Raw genomic sequence first — 17,321 nt, forward strand, 5'->3', positions numbered from 1 at the left:
TTTTTATCCGAAACCAAATTATTTATTTAAAAAAAAAATACACAATTGTCTACAAACGAGAAAGAAGAGCGAGCACTAGGTGAAAACAAGGGAAAAGGCCCGGTAACCAAAGTTGGTGAAGACGTCAATGCAATGGCTACTTCCAGCTGCAGTCAAGACCTGGAGATGCAGAGAAAGGGGAGAGACTGGTCAATGTTGAGTGGCGTTGAAGATTGTTGAATCCCATCCACTGCCCCACTCATTCTTCTCATTTTCTACATCAATCTCACTTTAAATCCCAACTCTGGTCTTTTTGTCTTGTTTTAGAAAATGATCATTCCAGAAACAACACCAAGAATAAAAAATAAATCCAGACTCTGGTTTTCTTCAAATCAAATCAAAAACCCTAGTTCACAACTATGGCATATTTTCCACCCAAAGTGGAAAATAGTCTCCCATCCCATTTAGTTATTTTTATTTGATTTATAACCTGTTTTCTTCCCAAATGGGACTCATTTACCTTCAATAGCTCCACTGTTATCCTAGGTCTCATCTTGTACAATCTGAGGACCCGCCCACTAATAGGTCAAATCCTACTACCACTGCAGAATTCCACTCACCTAAATTCACAGATACCTGCTCCTTTTTACAGGGCTCCATGCCTGCAATCCTGTATAAGTCAGTGTGGCACAGTAGTTCCACATGCAAACCTATGCTAGGTTGAACCATATACGACACCCCTAGATATTCCACACAGCCTCTGAAGCCTCTCTCCCCCAGCATGGCCACTCTTACCTACAGCATAGGAGTAGGCAGAATTGGAGAAGGGTCTGGTTATATTCCTACATCTATATAAGAAATTATTACAACAGCACTGAGACTTCTGGAGGAACCCAGCAGATCTCAGCATTGATGTAATCATTTCTCTTCTGCCTAAGGGGACAGAGCCAAATATGTCTCTAATCCTGCCTATGCCCCATGAGGCAGGGAAAGGGCATGCAAGGCAGGGGGTTTCAGAGGCTGTATGGCAAGCCTAAGGGAGAGGCACTTTGGGCACTTCAGAGGGAGGAAAGGAATACCAACCCTCTGCTGCCCCACAAATGGACATACATACACATAAGTACATATGCCACTAACAGGATGCCAGTCAATGCCCACTTCCCATATACTGCTCCTAATCCATGAGGTACCTTGTGCTCAGGTGACTGTTCATTGATGGAAAGAGAATGGACACAACGTGGAATGCAAGGGATTTGGGCTTTCACTTCCCCGCTGATCTGTAAATGGTTGATAGTTGGGCTGTGGCCAGCAGAGAGAATCTATGGGAGACAGGATTGGGTGGGAGAAATACACTTAGTGCAAGAGATGGATGAGAAATGAGGCTGTTAAAAGTCAATTCCAAGCATGGAGGAGGTGGAAAAGTGGGAAAGAAATTAAGGATTATATTGGAAAAGCTACACTTTGGACTACCCAGAATTCCCCAAGCAGCATGGCCAGTTGTAGTTCAAAAAAGTAACTTTTCAGACAGCAAAAGTGGGGTGGAGGAAAACTGCTGTATGGCCCTTGAAAACTGCTAAGAGGTAGGAATAATGCAGGAATCAAAAGAAAAGAAAAACAGCAAAGGAGGAGGCCAAAAAGAAAAAAGAAGGGGGATGCTGTGGCTCTCTATTCCAGAGGCAAGACTTACCAGGTCCTGGTAGAACATAACTTGCTGCTGGCACTGAGGCAAGGGAAATACCGTAGTAGGTGTGACTGACCGCAAGTGCCACAGCGTGAGCGCTGGACCCCCACCACACACCTATGGGAAGAGAAACATGAATACTAAAGGGAACCCAAAACCTGCTGAAGATACACACTGTCAGTTCTTTAGCTTACTCTACAATACTTAAGAAAAAACAAAGACTCTCAAAAATTCCACACCAGAAAAAGTAGACAGGACAGGGTATTCCAAAGGAGGAGGTATGAGGTTGGTGAGACGGGGGTCTCAAGCCCAGTCCATGAACACCTAAGATGACTGCACTCTAGCTCAGTGCATCTTGGGATATCTAGCAATTCTCTTTCATCAGCAGAAAGTTAACACACTTACCATCCAGTCAGAGTCTGTTGCTAGACAACGGATCCACTTCCCATTTTGCGGCCGGTTGCATTCCTAAGGGAGTTGAGATGAACATTAAGGGAAGATGCCTGAAGGAAATTTGTTTTCTGACTGGTTAAGTAGTAGTGTCAGGCCCATCACATGTAGACTGATTGGAAATGAGTAATGCTTCATTTTCCCAAAGGTATACGTTGTTTCAGTAAAATGCAAACTTACATATGTGAAGTGATTAGTGCATGTCTCCAGTTTTGATTAATTGTAAGCTCTTTTTATTCTCTGCTATGAGCAGTGATTTAATGTTAAGAGTCTATTTCATTAATAATTGAAAAGACTAAAGCAGATGGACAGGCACAGAATTAATAAATATTGAGGAACAGGAAATCTGTATTCTTTTGAGTTGCAAGGACATAGGAGAAAATACCCATACCTCATGTTTGTGCACTTCAATGGACTGAACTTGACTTCCAGTACGTAAATCTGAAAAAACAAAAATAATTTTAAGATATCCCCTACCAATTGATTCACTCCAGGCAGATATCAATGGACAAAACCAGCCCTTTCGTTCCAACTGAATACTGTAGTCAGTTCTTTCCATCATCCCAGTCCCAGCATATGAACCAAAGGAAATTAAGGATAATATTGTAAAGCGATTAAAAGTTTACTAAAAATGAATTGTGAGATCTGTTACATTTGTTTGTTCCAAACCATACTGGGAGCAGCCTCCAAATACATTCAGATTTTTAGAATAAATATCCCTCTTCTCAAGAAATTTCAGATCATCTTGTCTGGGTGTGTGAGTGTGTACATGACTTCATGTCATCTGTCAATTTATGGTGACACCAAGAATTTTACAGAGTAGGCAAGGACTACTCAAAGATGATTTTGCCAGTTCCTTCCTACAATGAAGTAACATTATTCCTAAAAATTAAAATTAGTATATGTAAATGTATTGGCAAATATGGTGAATGACTGATTAATAATGGAGAATGAGAGATCAAATAAAAGGCTCACCCCATCTATATCTTCCTAATTCATGCAAGTTCAAACCGGCAGTTTTTTCAGAATTAGAATCCTCAACTCCCAGAATTCCCCATAGCCATCATGGTCAACGATAATACACACACACACACACACACACACAGGGGCCATCACTGACAAGGTTCTGCGAGCTGCCTTGGGTCCCTTTGGAGAAAGGCAGCATATAAATGAAATAAATAAAATAAGGTTCTGCCTAGATAGAATCTACATTTTCCACAAGTACTCTCCAGGAACTTGCAGAACAGCATCCGCAGCTGATAGTTGGGGGCCCATACTAGAAGATAAATATCTCAAGATATAAAAGCAGATAGCCAAGAGTCTGGAAGAAGACTGAGAAGAAACACCAGACCACAGATGCTTACCCCAGAGGCGGACAGTGCCATCCTCGCTTCCTGACAAGCACTCTCTGAGCTGCTCCCGAAGGGCCAGACAATGGATATAATCAGTGTGGCCCTGAAATTCATGCTGTGAGCAAGACAGAGCAAATTGAATTAAAATTCACTATGACAGCAGTGGACAAGTCAAATAAATAGCTAATGAAGCTAGCACTGTGGCTTCAAAAAACAGAACCAGATGGAGGTGAAGTTGTACTACAAATCCTGTAATTCCCAGATACCGAGTACTCATTGAGGAAGATGGCAGTTGTAACACAGCCTATCTGGAGGATGCCTGGTTGAATTGTTATATTATAATCTATATCACTGACATAAGAATCCTGAGAAAGAAGGGGGGTTAATATAAATCTTTAGTTTACGAATATGGGAGAAGGCTAAATGGACAACACTAAAAACAAATTATTAAGCAAGTTGAAAAAGTTGACAGACTAGATATATTTATCCACTATGAAAACCATTCAAGTATGATAAAGAGTGCATCTACACTGTAGAAATAATATAGTTTGACATTACTTTAACTGTCATGGCTCCATCTTACAGAATCCTGGGATCTGTAGGCATCAGCACTCTTTGTAGAGAAGGCTAAAGACCCTGTAAAACTACAAATCCCAGGATTTCACAGCATAGAACTACAGCACTTAAAGTGGTATCAAACTGCATTATTTCTACTATGCAGATGCACCCTTACTAACAAGAGATTAGACAAGTTGTTGGGTTGCACAAACCCTAGGCAACATCATCCATCTTCCTGACACCTTGTCCATCCCGCACCCCAAGCACTCACAGTAAAGGCTCCAGATTCTAGATCCATCATGTGAATAGAACAATCTCCACCGGCCATTAGAAGACTATTATCCTGCAGAAGGAAAACAGCTGTGAATGTGAGGCAGTTGAATAAGCCATGCTGGAACCTTCCCAAACTGTACTGTGGTTTACCTTGAGGTTCAGTTGAAGGCTGTTGATTTCTGGCACCTCTAGGCTGCTCCTGAAGAGAAAAGAATGAGAAAAATATTGCATCTGGATGTGTGTATAAAAGAGAAGAAAAAAAGACAGGGAGGAAAATTGAAGGGGAGAAGTGAGTTATACCCATAAGGCGGCCTTTTACTCCAAGCTTCTTTGCAACCCTAAGACAGAAAGTCGACAGATGTTAAGAACAACAGCAGAGATCAAGAGAAACATAATGAGGTGGATGACAAGAAACCCCTCCTTACCTTCTTCACGATTTCACTCCAGTTCCAAGCCTTGACTTCACCATTGCCAGCACTTAACAGTTGCCGGTCTGTGGAAACCATGGCATAGATGGGACCATCATGGGCTACAGAAAAAAAGCAGCAGTGTTCAGGGTGGACTTAGCATAACTGCCTAAGAAGACCCATAGAATAATCTCATTTTACCACCCATGAGTTTTGATACTGTCTGATGCCAAACAGAGGCAGCAAGGTACTGTAGGGTAATTTAAGTTTTTTAAGGCTTCAACCTTTGTAAGGAAAACAAAAATATTTAAATGTCAAAAATGTCAAAACCAAGCCTGTTAGGGTCTAGCTTTAAAGCAGCAGAGAAGCAGAAATGTGCTCTGGTCAAACTTTGGCGCGTTACAGACCGCCCATTTGGGGCGGCCTGTAAGCGGCCCTTTCCCCGCTGTACTGGGGCCTCAGCTGCCACGACGGCAGCCTCTGAGGCCCCGATCCTCCGCTTTCCAGGCTGCGGGGAAGCGGCAAAAGGCCGCTTCCCTGTGGCCTCAAAAGGGGTGTCCTTGGGGCTTCAAGCCCCAAGGACACCCGGCGACAGCGGGGAGGAGGAGAAAGGGGCCACTCGGACCCTTTCTCCTCTGCGTCGCTGGCGTAGCCGTCTAAAGGCTGCGCCAGCAACGCAAACCTCAGAAAGAGCTCTGTTTCAGAGCTCCTTCTCGCACTGCGGAAAGGGCACTCTAGGCGCCCTCACGCGGTGCGATGATGTCACGTCCGCGCCACTTCGTTTGGAGGCAGCACATTCGTGACGTCGTAATGGCGGCCCCCATGTGGAACGGGCGCCGCCATTTTGTACGGACTGGGTCCGTACTAGGGTTAGGGGCGTCAGGGGACATACTAACCCTAGTATGTTCCCAGGACGTACTTTTATGCTTGTTTGTAACGGGCCTATGCTTTCCTAAGAACTGAGACTGACTCAAAAACAAGCAACATGTAACTTGTGGTCTAAAACAAAAGTTTACTAATGGCTTTAATCTATATATACATAAAACCTATATCCTAATCTAGCTAGTGGATAGTTGAAGTAAAAAAATCTTTATCTCACCATATTTCCAAAGAAAGTTGAGAGAGGAGGAAGATGGAAAACATGCAGTTCAGTTGAAAATCTTGAGAATCTGTTAGTCCTAAGGGGGGAGTGACCTAAATCACATGGTTAGTTTGAATGAGAGAGGTGTTTATATGCAGGAAATCCCTATCTATCTAAGGAGGAGGATACAAAAATCTTCCAGAAGATACAAACTACTGTATCCACCTAGCTCTATGCTTCTCATCTTAGCTCTAAACTGTTAAAATTGGGGTTTTATGAAAAATGATGCCAACATCAACCACAATGAGTCCTCTAGGCATTTGTTCAACTACAGAACAACCTGACACCAGGCCTTGATATATGCTTTATGGGGGAATATGCTTTACAGTGCTATAAATGACAAACTGTGACAAATAAAGACGCAACAAGTTGGCATTAGAAGTCACAGTGCAACACTGGAGGTTCTGGAATTCAATTGACCACAGTTACCTGCAAAGGATACCACTGGCTTCTTGCTCTCTTCCTTGGCTTCTGAACTCAGTGCTGCTGATAGGCTGTACAGAAAGGGAGAAACCATGAAATGTATGATCATTTGGATTTTAATGCCCCACTGTCAAAAACACACTTTGTCATAAGAAAGGCCTGATTACCTGAATATGGCAATCTCTCCATAGTTGTTCCCGGCTGCTAAATACTTGCCACAAGGTGAGATGCTCTGGGAGTAGATGGTCATATGCAGGAGTTCAAGGGAGCGCTGAATATCCATCTGGCGAAAGGTGAAAAGAGATGTCAAGTCTACAGTACCACCCTGAACATATCAGTCTTGCCTGGTTTTGGAAAGTGAACAGGATCAGATCTAGAGATCACCAGCATTAGAGTACTGATTTCAGAGATGAATAAATTACCAATTCCATCATTTCTTTCTTTTTTTAAAAAAAAGGTGCAGAACAAAACAATCACAATCAGAAAAACAAAGGAAAGATGACATCCTTTGCTCTCCAGCCCATTCACAGGGACAGACTGAATCTCCCTTACCCAGAATTTCAAAATTTGAAATATTCAAAAATCCAAAATTGTCCACATTGGTGGGTGAGATAGTGACACCTTTGATTTCTGATGGTTGTGTGCACACAAACTTTGTTTAAATTATTTTTAAAATATTGTATAAAAATGTGTGTGTTGACTGCCCTGGAGCCAGCCCCGGCCAGGGTGACCAGGCATCCTCCTTTTTCCAGGACATATTCTACATTTCAAGCTTCTTTCCAGGACAAATTTCAAAATGTATTCTATTTTGAACATGACTAAGCATGAATTTATTTTTCTATGAGTATTTTTAGCTTTTATTTTGCTGTTGTTGTTATCTGCCTCCAAGCCAACCTCAACTCAAGGTGACCCTGTGGATGAGACACCTCCAAGAACCCCTATCTTTCACTTGTCTGCTTGGTTCCCGCAATCCCATGTCTGTATCCCACCTGAGTCTTGTAATGTCCAACATTTTCTTGAATGTACTACGTTTTGGGGTGCCTTGTCCTCCTTTGCAGATATGGCATCTGGCCATGACTCTTGGCAACCCTGTGGATCAGAAATCTCCAAGACTCCCTATCCTCCATTAATCTAGCCTGCAATCTTCCTCTCTTTCTACTTCCCTCCATCTTTCCTAGCATTGTTGTTTTTTTACAATGATTCATGTCTTCTCATGATGTGTCCAAAATATAACAGACTCAATTATGTCACCTTGGCTTCCAGGGAGTATTCAGTCCTGATCTTGAAAAGGGTGGATTTGAATTGAAATTTTACTATGCTCGGGAGTTGAAAATTATAGTACTGAAATGTATAGAGAGCAAATGTTGCCAGGATAATGCCGAATCCTCTGCTCTGGAATGTAATTAATCCCTGAAATGGCTTCTAACTCAGGATACTAACCCACATAAAGGGAAGTACTGCAGACACAGTTTGAAGTCAATAAAAGAAAACATATAGATAACAGTTTGATTGATGGGTACCCCACGACAGATAGAGACGTATGTTAGTTGTAATTTTTGAGCATCCAATGAATGTAAAAGGGGTGTATGTGTTTAATTTATATGTAATCAATGAAATGTGATTTGTAGCTTCCTTTGTCAAAGTACTGTAATAGATTGATTCACTTTGGAATCTAGGCCCCAGAAAATTGGAACTTTTTTCCTCTGGAAACACTGCAGCCAAAATAAAGTACAGTTCAGTCTGTTTCCTTTTCAGTCGTGCTTCTGGGTCTCCCTAGTTCTGAAAGGAAATCGGCAACAATCTGATCAAGGACCCATTTGTTTGTCTTTCCGGCGGTCCACAGTATCCACAGCACTCTTCTCCAGCAGCATCACCTCTCAAATGAATTATTTTGTTTCTGTCATAGAACCATAGAGTTGGAAGAGACTGCAAGGACCATCCAGTCCAACCCTCCTCTGCCATGCAGGAAATCACAATCAAAGCATCTCCGACAGATGGCCATCCAGCCTCTGTTTGAAGACCTCTAAGGAAGGAGACTCCACTACACTTTAAGGAAGTGTGTTCCACTGTCGAACAGCCCTCACTGTCTGGAAGTTCCTCCTAATGTTGAGGTGGGCTCTCTTTTGCTGCAGCTTGCATCCACTGTTCTGGGTCCTAGTCTCTGGAGCAGCAGAAAACAAGCTTGCTCCCTCCTCAATATGACATCCCTTCAAATATTTAAACAGGGCTATCATAGCACCTCTTAGTCTTCTCTTCTCGCATGGTTATTACCTTCAGGCTATGTTTATAAGGTGTGCCAGAAACATAAACGAATGTTGTGTTTAGACTTGGGTCCCATCTTCAAGATATCTCACTGTATACATATATGCAAATACAAATACTAATCCCAAAATATGACCAGATGTCATAACTGCAAAGGCTAACAAAGCACTTGTAAAATGTAAGGACCTTCAAGAAAAAAAATGTAGGGCATTCCAAAATGAAAGCTATAAACACTGATAGAAATCTAATTTCCTGTTTCTTAGGCATGCTCAAAATGGAGGACATTTTGGGATCCCTCCTCCTGGGCAGAAGCTTGAAACGTAGGGCATGTCCTGGAAAAGGAGGACGTGTGGCCACCCTGAAAAATGAATAAATAACTGGGGCTGTAGATCTGTAAAGAAATGTTTGGCAATTAGTATTCAAAGAGATAAAAGAAATAACATAAACTGATTTAGAATTCTGTCCAAAGACAGCACTGCTATCTATATATGATAATAAGATGAACTGCACCCAGGATATAAAGGACTTAATTACTAATCTATTAAGAACAGTGAGACTAATTATAGCAAAAAGGTTGAAAGATCGAGGAGATCTACAAATGTAAGATTGATATAAAGAGATATGGCAAATGGCAATTAATGAGAAGCTAACTTGCAGAATTAAGGTTAAAAAAAGGAATAACGAGGGGAAGTGATTTTGAAGCAATATGGAAAACATATGTACAAAAGGCTTTAGTAAGAGTATTATTCCTTTGTGGAATTATGAATAGTATATGATGAAAAGAAGATGGTAAGAAGAATGAAGATATTAATAACAATTTAATGTATTTTTAAAAATTACTGGTTTAATTAATATTAAATGGTTTGATAGGAATAAGTTTTAGATAAGAATGGATGATCAATGTGATTTATTACACATTGTATGTGGAATATGATGTAAAAGGTTTTTTAAATACTGTACTATTGTATCAGGTTATCATACCAAAAGATAAGAAAAAAGCCGACGCCAGGGGGCGCTCGCCCACAGTTAACGCTCCATCTCTATGGTCAAGCAGAAAGGTAGAGCGGCACTAGGAGCGCGAAGCATGACGGGATTGATAGCCTTCTCGCACAACTATTCTGCCCCAAGTGGGGGGAAGGCGGAAGTTGGGACTACATTTCCCAACCCACCTCGCGACAGCAACCTTTTACCCCCCCTCACGTGATAAAGGAAGCTTGTTGTTACTTTATACGCCGTTTCAACCCCGGCTTCTAAGAGAAGAATGCAGGAATTCTTGTGGAGGAAGGCGCCATAAATAATCCTCGGCAGGTAAGACATCGATAGAAAGGCCTCCCCTTCCCCTCATCGTACGGCGCATGCGCGCGCACTCTTTATCATCTCCCATACTTTCCACCGTTTAGGCCTTTACTAACCGTTTCTGGTGCCGCGTTCTCTCTTTGGCAGTGCGCATGCGCAAACAGTTAACGGGCCTCTGCCCCCGCTTCAAGATTGGCCACGCCCTTTCCCGCCGTCTAGACACGCCCACCAAGTGGTGGCAAGAATGGAGCGCAAAGGCTGCTGGGAGTTGTTTTAGGCGCTCACTTAAAATGGCGGCAGAGAGGCGCGGAGGATGCTGGGAAGGCTATTTGTTGCCATTCTGTGGGCGTCGAGCGGGATTAGCCAGCCTCCGTCAGGTCAAGGCAAAGGGGCCTTCGCCTGAACTGGCCTCAGAAGGAGCCCTGGAGGGATTGAGAAGATCCTGAAGGCAGGGGCACAAATGTCACTCAGTCTAGAAACATTATTGGCATATGCCTGTGTGGGGGCCTCCTGAAACAAATGGCAGTATGGACTTGCCCATAGGGGATCATTGGGGAATGGTTGCCCATAGAAGAGCATTGGAGAATACATGCCCAAGAAGAAGAATAGGAGAATGCTTGCCCATAGGGGATCATTGGGGAATACATGCCCACCAAAGGTCATTGGAAAATATTTGCCCATAGAGAGTAATAGGAGAATACTTGCCCAAAGAAGAGCATTGGAAAATATTTGGCCAAAGAAGATCATTGGGGAATACTTGCCCAAGCAGAATAATAGGAGAATGCTTGCCCATAGGGGATCATTGGGGAATACTTGTCCATAGTACTTTCAATGGCAGTCAACCTCTATGTCATGTCATAACATTAGAATTCAGAGCCCTTGTAAAAAAAGCCCAACAGGTGGTATATATTCCAAAACCCAAAACTTGTTTACGTGTGGCTGGGATAGTGACACCTTTGCTTTCTGGGGATTCATTGTGCTCAAATGTGGTTTTGTGCACAAAATTGTTTTAAAATATTGCATAAAATTCTAAAGTGTATATGAAACATAATGTTTTAATCTTGGGTTCCGTCTCCAAGAGACCTTATTATGTAGGTAGATGCTTAGGTAGATGCATGGAGAGGTGGTGCTGGAGAAGACTTCTAAGGATTCTGTGGACAGCCAAAAAGACAAACAGATCGGCCCTAGAACAGATCAAGCCAGAAATCTCCATGAAAACCAAGGTGAATAAACTGAGGCTGTTGATTTTGGTCACATCATGATGGCATAAATTGTTAGAAAGTACAGTAATGCTAGGAAAGGTGGCAGGAAATAGAAAGAGAGGAAAGCCGCATGCTAGATGGATGGACTCTATTAAGGAGCTCATGGGTGTGAATTTGCAGGAACTACGCAGAACAGTGGAGAACAGAGAGTCTTGGAGATGTCTCATCCACAGGGTTGCCATGAGTCGATATTTACTCAAGCAGGATTAACAACAACAACATCAAAATATTAGAAAACATACAGGCTGAGCCTCATCCAGAATTCTGAAATAGTCCAAAAACTAAAACTTGTTTCACAGGTGGCTGAGATAAGGACATCTTTGTTTTCAGGTGGTTCAATGTACAAAACTTGGTTTCATGCACAAAATTATTTTTAAAGACCAGGGCTGAATTCTCAGCTTGAAACCCACTCTTTTGCCTGAGCCTACTGGGAAGACCAAAACTCCATAAACGTCCTCTCCTTCCACTACATTAATTGACTGCAAACTATTTTTGCACTTTGAATTCAGCTTGGTACAACTGAAGTAAGCTGAGGAAGAAGACGGAAAGGAGGAGGATCAGAGAGAAACTGGGACTTTCTTAAAGCAGCTGAAAAAGTGGGACAACAGAGAATTAATCAGGACTGTCCCTGCCAAATGAGGACAGTTGGAGGTTATGTTACCATGTGTTATCAAGGGAGGAGAGTTTTCCTTCAACCATCACCTATTTGCCTTTTAACTTTGCAGATGGATCCAACAGCTGGTGACCAGTCAGCCACACTGCTCCCATCCAACCTGTCCCTGCATTGCTCTCTTTTGTCAGGGAACATGGGCTGGAGCCACAGCACAGCCTCTGGCTGGCAACGAGATGTGACACACAAAGTGTCGTGTATCAGGTCAAGCCAAGGACTGCTGAACTTCAGTGGTACGCAGCGATCCCGGTAAGTCTATGATGTGAGGCTCCTAACTGGATGGCAGGAACAGGGGATCTGTTTCTGGATGTACGTTGAAAAGAATGCCTTCTAAAGAGCATTCATCCTTCTGATCTTTATACACCAATATAGCTACATGTTTGGGGCTTTCAGCCTTATGCCAAAGAAGGAAAGCTGCACCCATCTTTGTTCCTATTTTCCCAGTTCATCTTTGCTTTTGAATAGTTCTTCCTGTAAAGAAGGTGAGAAGGGTGCAGAGACACAACTATGTTTGCAACTTTGCAGCAGATCTATTTATTTATTATAGATATGCACTTTACAGTACAGTTAAGTTTAAGAAATCCAGTTTAAAAATGAAAATGGTGACAAAATTACTAATTAAATTAGTTAAACTCAGTAAGATAAAACCTTTAAAGCAGATGTGTGCAAGTTCCAGGGATCCCTAGCTACAGACACATCTAACTACAAAAGTACCCAAAAGTCCACTTCCAAAGTGTATTTATTTTTCATGAAAACAGAGAAATGGCTGTGACCTGTTTAAAAGATGATCACATCCCTGGAAACTTTTGTGAGTGGTTTGACAGATGTGTGTTTTGTCATAAAATCATACATGAGAACACAAAATGAGCCAAAAATGAAGAAATGGGCTGAATGCTGCTTATAGCCAACACTTTGCCGACCTCAGTTTGAAGGCTTGGGAAAATAAAAAAAAGTATTTGGCTAACTGCTGAAAGCATTAACTAGGTATCACTTAGTTAGTTTTAGTTTAGTGGCAGCCAAGAAAGACCTGCCTACAGCCTTCAGGTATGGGAAAGATAAGTGTAGATAAAGAAATTCAGATATCCCTTTCCTAAGGACTGAAGGACTTAAAAGTGAACTAAAGAAAATGTATTCAAACGTGTAAGAGAATCCAGCTTTTGTGAAAGGGAAGAAGAGGGTGAATATGGGAACAGCGTATCAAAAAGGAAAACCTTGAAAACTTGTAGCGTTTTAGAGCTACAAGGTGGAGAGGAATGTCTATTTTAATTTTGACATAATGAAAGTATGCCAGTGGGCATGGTCTCTTTGATACTACACAGTTATAGTACTTTGATACCACTTTTACTGTCATGAATCCATCCTATGGAATATTGGAATTTTTAGTTTCATGGAGCATTTAAAATTCTCTGCCAAAGAGCTTTAGTGCCTCACCAAACTATAAATCCTAGAATCCTATAGGATGTAGCCATGGCAGCTAAATAACTTATATAATTTTCTAGTGCAAAAGAAACCTAGGAAAGGGAACATCTGGCTCTTGGGTTCAACACTCTCTTCTTTTTTTTAGGTGCCAGCCTAGATCTTTCACTTTCAAACGCCACCTGGAGAACAGAGATCAGTAAGTCTGAGTAGGAAATGGCCAGGGTGGGACAGAGGACTTGACAAGAGTGGCCCTAGTTCATCTTTATAATCTTTCTCCTTTTGCATACAGATTAGAATCCCATGTTCTTGTTTTCCCATGATTTTTTTTCAACTGGCAAAATATAGTCCATCTTTCTTTCAGAAAAGATTTTACAAAATTTCCAGGGCCCTGGATTTTTAGGGAGCAAGCTGTTGAAACTGTGATCTTAAGGCATGCAGTATCTTTCAGAGCTCGTAAAAATACTTTTTGGATTATCAGAATTCCCCATCCCTAGCCATGGAGACCTGTAGCTGGTGATGTGGGTTTTCCAGAAAAAGTAGAACTGGAAAATTTTCTAGTGCTCAAAATAATGTTATCTGATTCAGAAATTTTGATTTAAATGTTATATTCAAACAAAACTTTACATGGAAATTATTTAGTTGTAATAATGTAAATAGAATAGCATATACCTCTCTCATATTTAAAGAGAATGCATGACTACACTTGAAAGCATGACTACACTATAAGAACATTATTTTTTTTTAAGATACATGGCTAAAGACAGCTGTACCTGAAATATCTTATAGCAATTTACTTTTCTTTTGCTGAGGTATGATGGTAGTACCTTAGCTTTTCTTACTTTGCAGTACTTAGCAGTTCAGTTTCAAGCTGAGTAAAATGGTTCAGTACAAGTGTTGAACATTCTATTTCATTAAAGGACCGATTTCAATACAAAAACTATGGATAAACCTATAGAAAATTTTCCATCCACCCGATTGTAGCCCACAAAAATAACGTCTCCCAAGTTTTGATTGCTGCTTACTGTCATTGTAAGCCACATTGAAAATACCCTTTCATGCTCAACATGACAGTGCTGTGCAGAAAATTTAAACATCTGATACTGCGTGCAGTGTTGCACTGAATTTTGAAACTCTTGTGACACTTTATCAGAAGTGTTTTTAAACACTGTGAGAGCCAGTGTGGTGCAGTGGTTTGAGTGTTAGACTACAACTCTGGAGACCAGGATTTGACTGCCCAGTCAACCATGGAAACCCACTGGTTGACCTTGAGCAAGTCACACATTCAGTTTGAGGAAGGCAATGGCAAACCCATTCTGAAAGAATCTTGCCAAGAAAACCCTTTGACAAGTTCACTTTAGGGTTGCTGTAAGTCAGAAACGACTTAAAGGCACACAACAACAAAACATCATAAAGTGTTACCATGCACTTCCCATTAGATTTATAGACCTAATGTGAATTTTTGGCTTAAAGTAGCCCAAGGCAGGATTGGTGAGCTGGCTGATGTACTAAATTGACAATTTTCTCCATAATTTTCAAAAGGGAGCCCAGTTCCAAACACTTCCTCTCAGAAGACAAGATGGCTGCCCGTTTCAACTCCCTTAGCCTGGACAATGACCACATCTACAGTTCCAATGGTTTCCCTGTCCACAATGAAGACCCCATGTGGCAGCAGGCATACACACGATTGAAAGAGCTGCAACAGAGGTAGTAGAGTATCACTGCTATCCAGTTCTTTAGAAAATGGGGTCAAGGGAGATTTGAAAGACTTCTGTTACATAGAATCTTGTTTATCCCAGGCTTTTCCAAGATGGAGTGCATGAAGAAACCAGCTCAGATGATGAAGATGAGCTCAACAATGTAATTGTGGACGGGGAATACATCATGGCTGAGTGCCCCATACTGCCGCATCCTTCTCTCTTACAAGTGGAAGTTGGAGGAGTCAGTGTTACACCTGAACAAATGTTTCTCTCTTTGTAAGTACGAGTTTGGGGAGGGAGGATAAACACAGAAAAGTAATCTATTTGTGCCAGTAACCACCTTCTTCCTTCCCACAGGAATCCTTGTACAGAGGTTGTCCTATGGAGCCCTCACAATAAGTCAATACACACCATTCGGACATTGATGACTATACCCTCTTCCAAGAGTGACTCTGTTCAGCCCCAGCAAAAAGCAGCAGCAGTAGAAGAGGAAATGGAAGTATGAGGCTTTCACTCCAACTTCCTGATTTGGAAGTCAGGCTTCCAACCAGTAGCACTGTCACTGAGCATCACAAATTGTTTTGCATCCACATAGCAACACCCCAGGTTTTTGAAGTGCACTGCAATAATCTAATCTTTTTTTTCCTCATTGTGAAACATATATGCACTCATTTCTTGTGAACATATCGTGTGCTTCTTTTTCCTCTTCCAGTAAGAGGCTAGTGCAGCAATAGTGTCAGATGGTGCTAGAACTTAACTTGCAATATGTACTTTTAAGGACATTTCAGAATAGGTTTTCTACTCATCTTTTATACTTTTATCAGAGGTGAGGTTTTAATCTACATCCAAAAGGAAGTTCAGTGTATACAGTTTTCTCTTCACTTTCACTTAACAAAAAAGGCCTTCTGAACCTCTTGTTCCCACCATGATTGCTATGTAGCCAACAAGCCAGCGTTATCCCAGAGAGAAATGGCACTGTAACTAGTGAGCACTTTGGAGAAATAAAAAAGCAGAGATGGGTTCTTATCTAAATTTCTTTATTGAATAGTGGTGTCTCCTTAATGTTTAATGCCATTAGCAGTGAGTTAAAACAAGATGTTTTAATTATGTACATAATTCATTTTTGTGTATATAAAATAAATCATGAAGCAGACATATTGCACAGTCAGATGGTCCCCATATTTAAAGATAACAGGAGGTTTTCAACCCTGTTGCAGCCACCTTTGGGGAATTGCAGGGTGGAGACCATCTCTCAAACCAAGGGACAGTTTCATAGTCCTTGGTTGGAACATACCTCCCTACTTCTCATTAGTTCCTAAGTTTCAGAAAGGGAGGTTGGGCAGACAGGAGAGCACCCCAAACAGACATTGCATGTACAAGCATTGAGAAGTGGTAGAGATATGCTTTTTTTTTCAAGCTTACCTCTATGAAAACATGGATGCACATGGCTATTCTCTGCAAGACTTGCAGGGTTGATCAGGAAGAGATGGATAATCCTATTGCAGATGGTGGGAGAGGAACATCATCCCAGTTCCTAACCCAGGCACAAAGTCTTGTCTTTTGAACCCCATTTTTGAGCCAAAAAGAAGGCAAAGAAAATGGCAAAAATTCCTAGTATTGCTAGATGGGGTGTTGAGGCATCTTTTGTTGGCTTTCCTCAGTTTCACCTAATACGTTGCTGGCCACAGGCATAGGTATAAAATAGGGAATTATTGCCTCCCAGTAAATACTCTCCTTATACCTCTTCCTCCTTACAGTGACCCAACAGTGGGTACATGTGTTTCAGTAAAGTGGCAACACAGGACAGGGATGTGAGAAGTAAAATAAAATGAGAAGAGTTTACAGGGAAATGGCTGAGGGTTGGGGGAAGAGGATTACAACCTCTAACTCATCTGTATGTCACATCCTTCCAATCATCTTGTTGCAATTTGTTTCAGTAGTTTGTGTATTTGCAATGGTCCTCATCATGCCCCACTCCTTCAATGAACAGGACTCACTGCCTCCAAGGAGAGATGTCCATGTTTGTATGGATTTTTTCTACACTAGCAACTCAATATCCCCAGGGCAGGAGGAGTGCAATTCTCATGCTGGAGGCATCATTCACAGATTTCTTATACCCCCCTGACTCCCCACCATACACACACAAAACATACAGCAACTATATTTTTTATCTATTCAGCCTTCCACAGTCCAGTCCTTCAGATAAATTTTTTTGAGGGTAGGGAGGAAGAAGAGAATAAGAGGGGGAAAGAGATGCCTCTTCAGCAGCATTTCTTGACTGAAGGCTTCTTTTTGGGTTTGTTGATTTTGACAACCTCGTTCTGTTGTTGGAGACGTGCCAGGTTTTCCTGTTTGGTTCGGAGCACCATGGCCGTGATGGCATTGAACATCTAAAGGAGAGAAAACACGGGGAAAGGGAATGAGACTTCCTTTTACTCAGAATTGAAAAGC

General features: G+C 41.6%; 3 protein-coding genes across 8 annotated transcripts in view; 1 reads left to right on the forward strand and 2 right to left on the reverse strand.

Annotated features, from left to right (window-relative positions):
* Positions 1–10,071, reverse strand: THOC6 (THO complex 6). Of its 3 annotated transcripts, none has more exons than XM_042471682.1 (13): positions 9,939–10,071; positions 6,432–6,547; positions 6,271–6,335; positions 4,719–4,822; positions 4,594–4,631; positions 4,444–4,492; positions 4,292–4,363; positions 3,475–3,577; positions 2,502–2,551; positions 2,066–2,128; positions 1,667–1,777; positions 1,170–1,298; positions 1–159 (listed from the first exon to the last, which is right to left on the reverse strand). In XM_042471682.1, the coding sequence occupies exons 2-13, from the start codon at positions 6,545–6,547 to the stop codon at positions 76–78; spliced, it is 984 nt and encodes a 327-aa protein (XP_042327616.1). In that variant the 5' UTR covers positions 9,939–10,071; the 3' UTR covers positions 1–75. The 3 variants fall into 3 exon arrangements, with proteins under 3 accessions (XP_042327616.1, XP_042327615.1, XP_042327617.1); XM_042471681.1 differs by lacking the exon at positions 9,939–10,071 and adding an exon at positions 9,751–9,876; XM_042471683.1 differs by lacking the exon at positions 9,939–10,071 and adding an exon at positions 9,508–9,638.
* Positions 9,695–15,902, forward strand: LOC121932753. 4 transcript variants are annotated; one of them, XM_042471700.1, is made up of 7 exons: positions 9,700–9,834; positions 10,902–11,045; positions 11,810–12,003; positions 13,319–13,369; positions 14,713–14,877; positions 14,970–15,146; positions 15,228–15,902. In XM_042471700.1, exons 2-7 carry the CDS (start codon positions 10,938–10,940, stop codon positions 15,373–15,375), a joined length of 843 nt encoding a protein of 280 aa, XP_042327634.1. In that variant the 5' UTR covers positions 9,700–9,834; positions 10,902–10,937; the 3' UTR covers positions 15,376–15,902. The 4 variants fall into 4 exon arrangements, with proteins under 4 accessions (XP_042327637.1, XP_042327634.1, XP_042327635.1 ...); XM_042471701.1 differs by lacking the exon at positions 9,700–9,834 and adding an exon at positions 10,093–10,270; XM_042471703.1 differs by lacking the exon at positions 10,902–11,045 and having other exon boundaries at positions 9,695–9,834.
* LOC121932770 (ras-related protein Rab-35-like) overlaps positions 15,891–17,321 on the reverse strand; it is a 15,735-nt gene continuing 14,304 nt past the window's right edge. Inside the window, exon 7 of the mRNA XM_042471739.1 lies at positions 15,891–17,260. Coding sequence (XP_042327673.1) covers positions 17,132–17,260 — 129 coding nt within the window. The 3' untranslated portion in view covers positions 15,891–17,131. The remainder of the gene's footprint in view (positions 17,261–17,321) is intronic.

The sequence above is a fragment of the Sceloporus undulatus genome, chromosome 6 (assembly GCF_019175285.1).
Source record: "Sceloporus undulatus isolate JIND9_A2432 ecotype Alabama chromosome 6, SceUnd_v1.1, whole genome shotgun sequence".
NCBI lineage: Eukaryota > Metazoa > Chordata > Lepidosauria > Squamata > Phrynosomatidae > Sceloporus > Sceloporus undulatus.